The sequence below is a fragment of the Stegastes partitus genome, unplaced genomic scaffold (genome assembly GCF_000690725.1).
Source record: "Stegastes partitus isolate 25-593 unplaced genomic scaffold, Stegastes_partitus-1.0.2 Scaffold189, whole genome shotgun sequence".
Taxonomy (NCBI): Eukaryota; Metazoa; Chordata; class Actinopteri; family Pomacentridae; genus Stegastes; species Stegastes partitus.
Window position 1 is genome coordinate 445,628 of NW_007577920.1, and position 1,365 is coordinate 446,992.

Genomic DNA, 1,365 nt, shown 5'->3' on the forward strand with positions numbered 1-1,365 from the left:
GATGTCATGTGCAGAGGCAGTGAATCAAGGCTCTCTGAGTGTCGTCACCAAGGGTTAGGATCTCACAACTGTGGGCACAATGAAGACGCTGGTGTTGTTTGTGAAGGTAAAGATGAGTTTATGCTGCAAAAGACAATGTTGCTGTCTGTCTGTGATATAACATTGAGCTGGATATAGGTAACAAAGTATTACAGAAACATGATATTTGTCATTTACATTGCTGTTTTGTGTTCTTACCTGCAGGTGTTTCCACATTTAATGTTGTTTCCTTTTTTGACAAAAAGCTGCTTTTTCCAAACTATCATCTTCCTTAAAGTCCAGTTTCATCTGTGTTTTCCATCATCAGTGCTGCACTGTAATAATAAAAAAAAAAGAAAGTTTTAAAAATACAGAAAATCTGGCAGAGAGGGTGTCAGAAAAATACATTTAAAGAAAATGGAACACTGTAAATTTAAAAACTGTAAAAAGTGTAAAACATAATGGCAAATATCTGTTTATTTTTTTGTTTGTTTTTAACTAATTTAGCTAAAGTACTCTAATTTCATAATTTCACAAAAAGTACCATTTGCAAAATAATAATCCTTGCAATTAATATTTGTAAAAATACAGATTGTGCTTTGTCCTGTTCATTTGACATTCAACATATCCATTAACAGTTTAACTACCAGTAGACATTATCTTGAATTAGAAAAGCTGGGAAAACATGTAAAATAACAGCAAAGTGTTCAAATAATTACAGTTTAAAACTGGTTAAAAGAAAAGTTCACTTTTACAGTGTGTGCTCTCTGTTCTTCTGTTAGCTCTTTCACCAGTGAGGCTGGTCAACGCTGACAACCGCTGCTCTGGCAGAGTGGAGGTCTTCCATGATGGACAGTGGGGGACAGTGTGTGACAATTTCTGGGACATGAATGATGCTCAGGTGGTGTGCAGACAGCTGGACTGTGGTGGAGCTTATGCAGCGCCACCACAAGCCCAGTTTGGACAGGGCAGTGGACTCATCTGGTTGGACAATGTTAGATGTCTGGGAAATGAATCATCGATCACAGACTGCAGTCATCAGGGATTTGGGGTCCACAACTGTGGTCACAGTGAAGATGCCAGCGCCATCTGTGATGGTACATATACATACATTTCAAGTACATTCCAATCACTACTATTTATATTTGACTGGTAAATGGCATCCATGCATTTCAGTATTTATTATTTACCAGCTGATACTCTTTTGCTGCATGAGTCAGATGTACAGTGAGGTAATCATTAGTATGTGTTCAGAATATAAATGAAGTTTCTTGCCCAGTGACAAAGTAATAATGTTGAGTTGTGACAAAGGCAATGCAGACTCTGGTGTCTTGTGAGTTCACAAAG

The 1,365-nt window shown here is 37.5% G+C and overlaps 1 protein-coding gene across 1 annotated transcript in view; it reads left to right on the forward strand.

Moving 5' to 3' along the window:
- Positions 1 to 1,365, forward strand: part of LOC103356234 (deleted in malignant brain tumors 1 protein-like) — a 10,925-nt gene that overhangs the window by 5,594 nt on the left and 3,966 nt on the right. The window contains exons 5-6 of the mRNA XM_008280316.1: positions 15 to 106; positions 801 to 947. Of these exons, the coding sequence (XP_008278538.1) occupies positions 15 to 106; positions 801 to 947 (239 nt within the window). The remainder of the gene's footprint in view (positions 1 to 14; positions 107 to 800; positions 948 to 1,365) is intronic.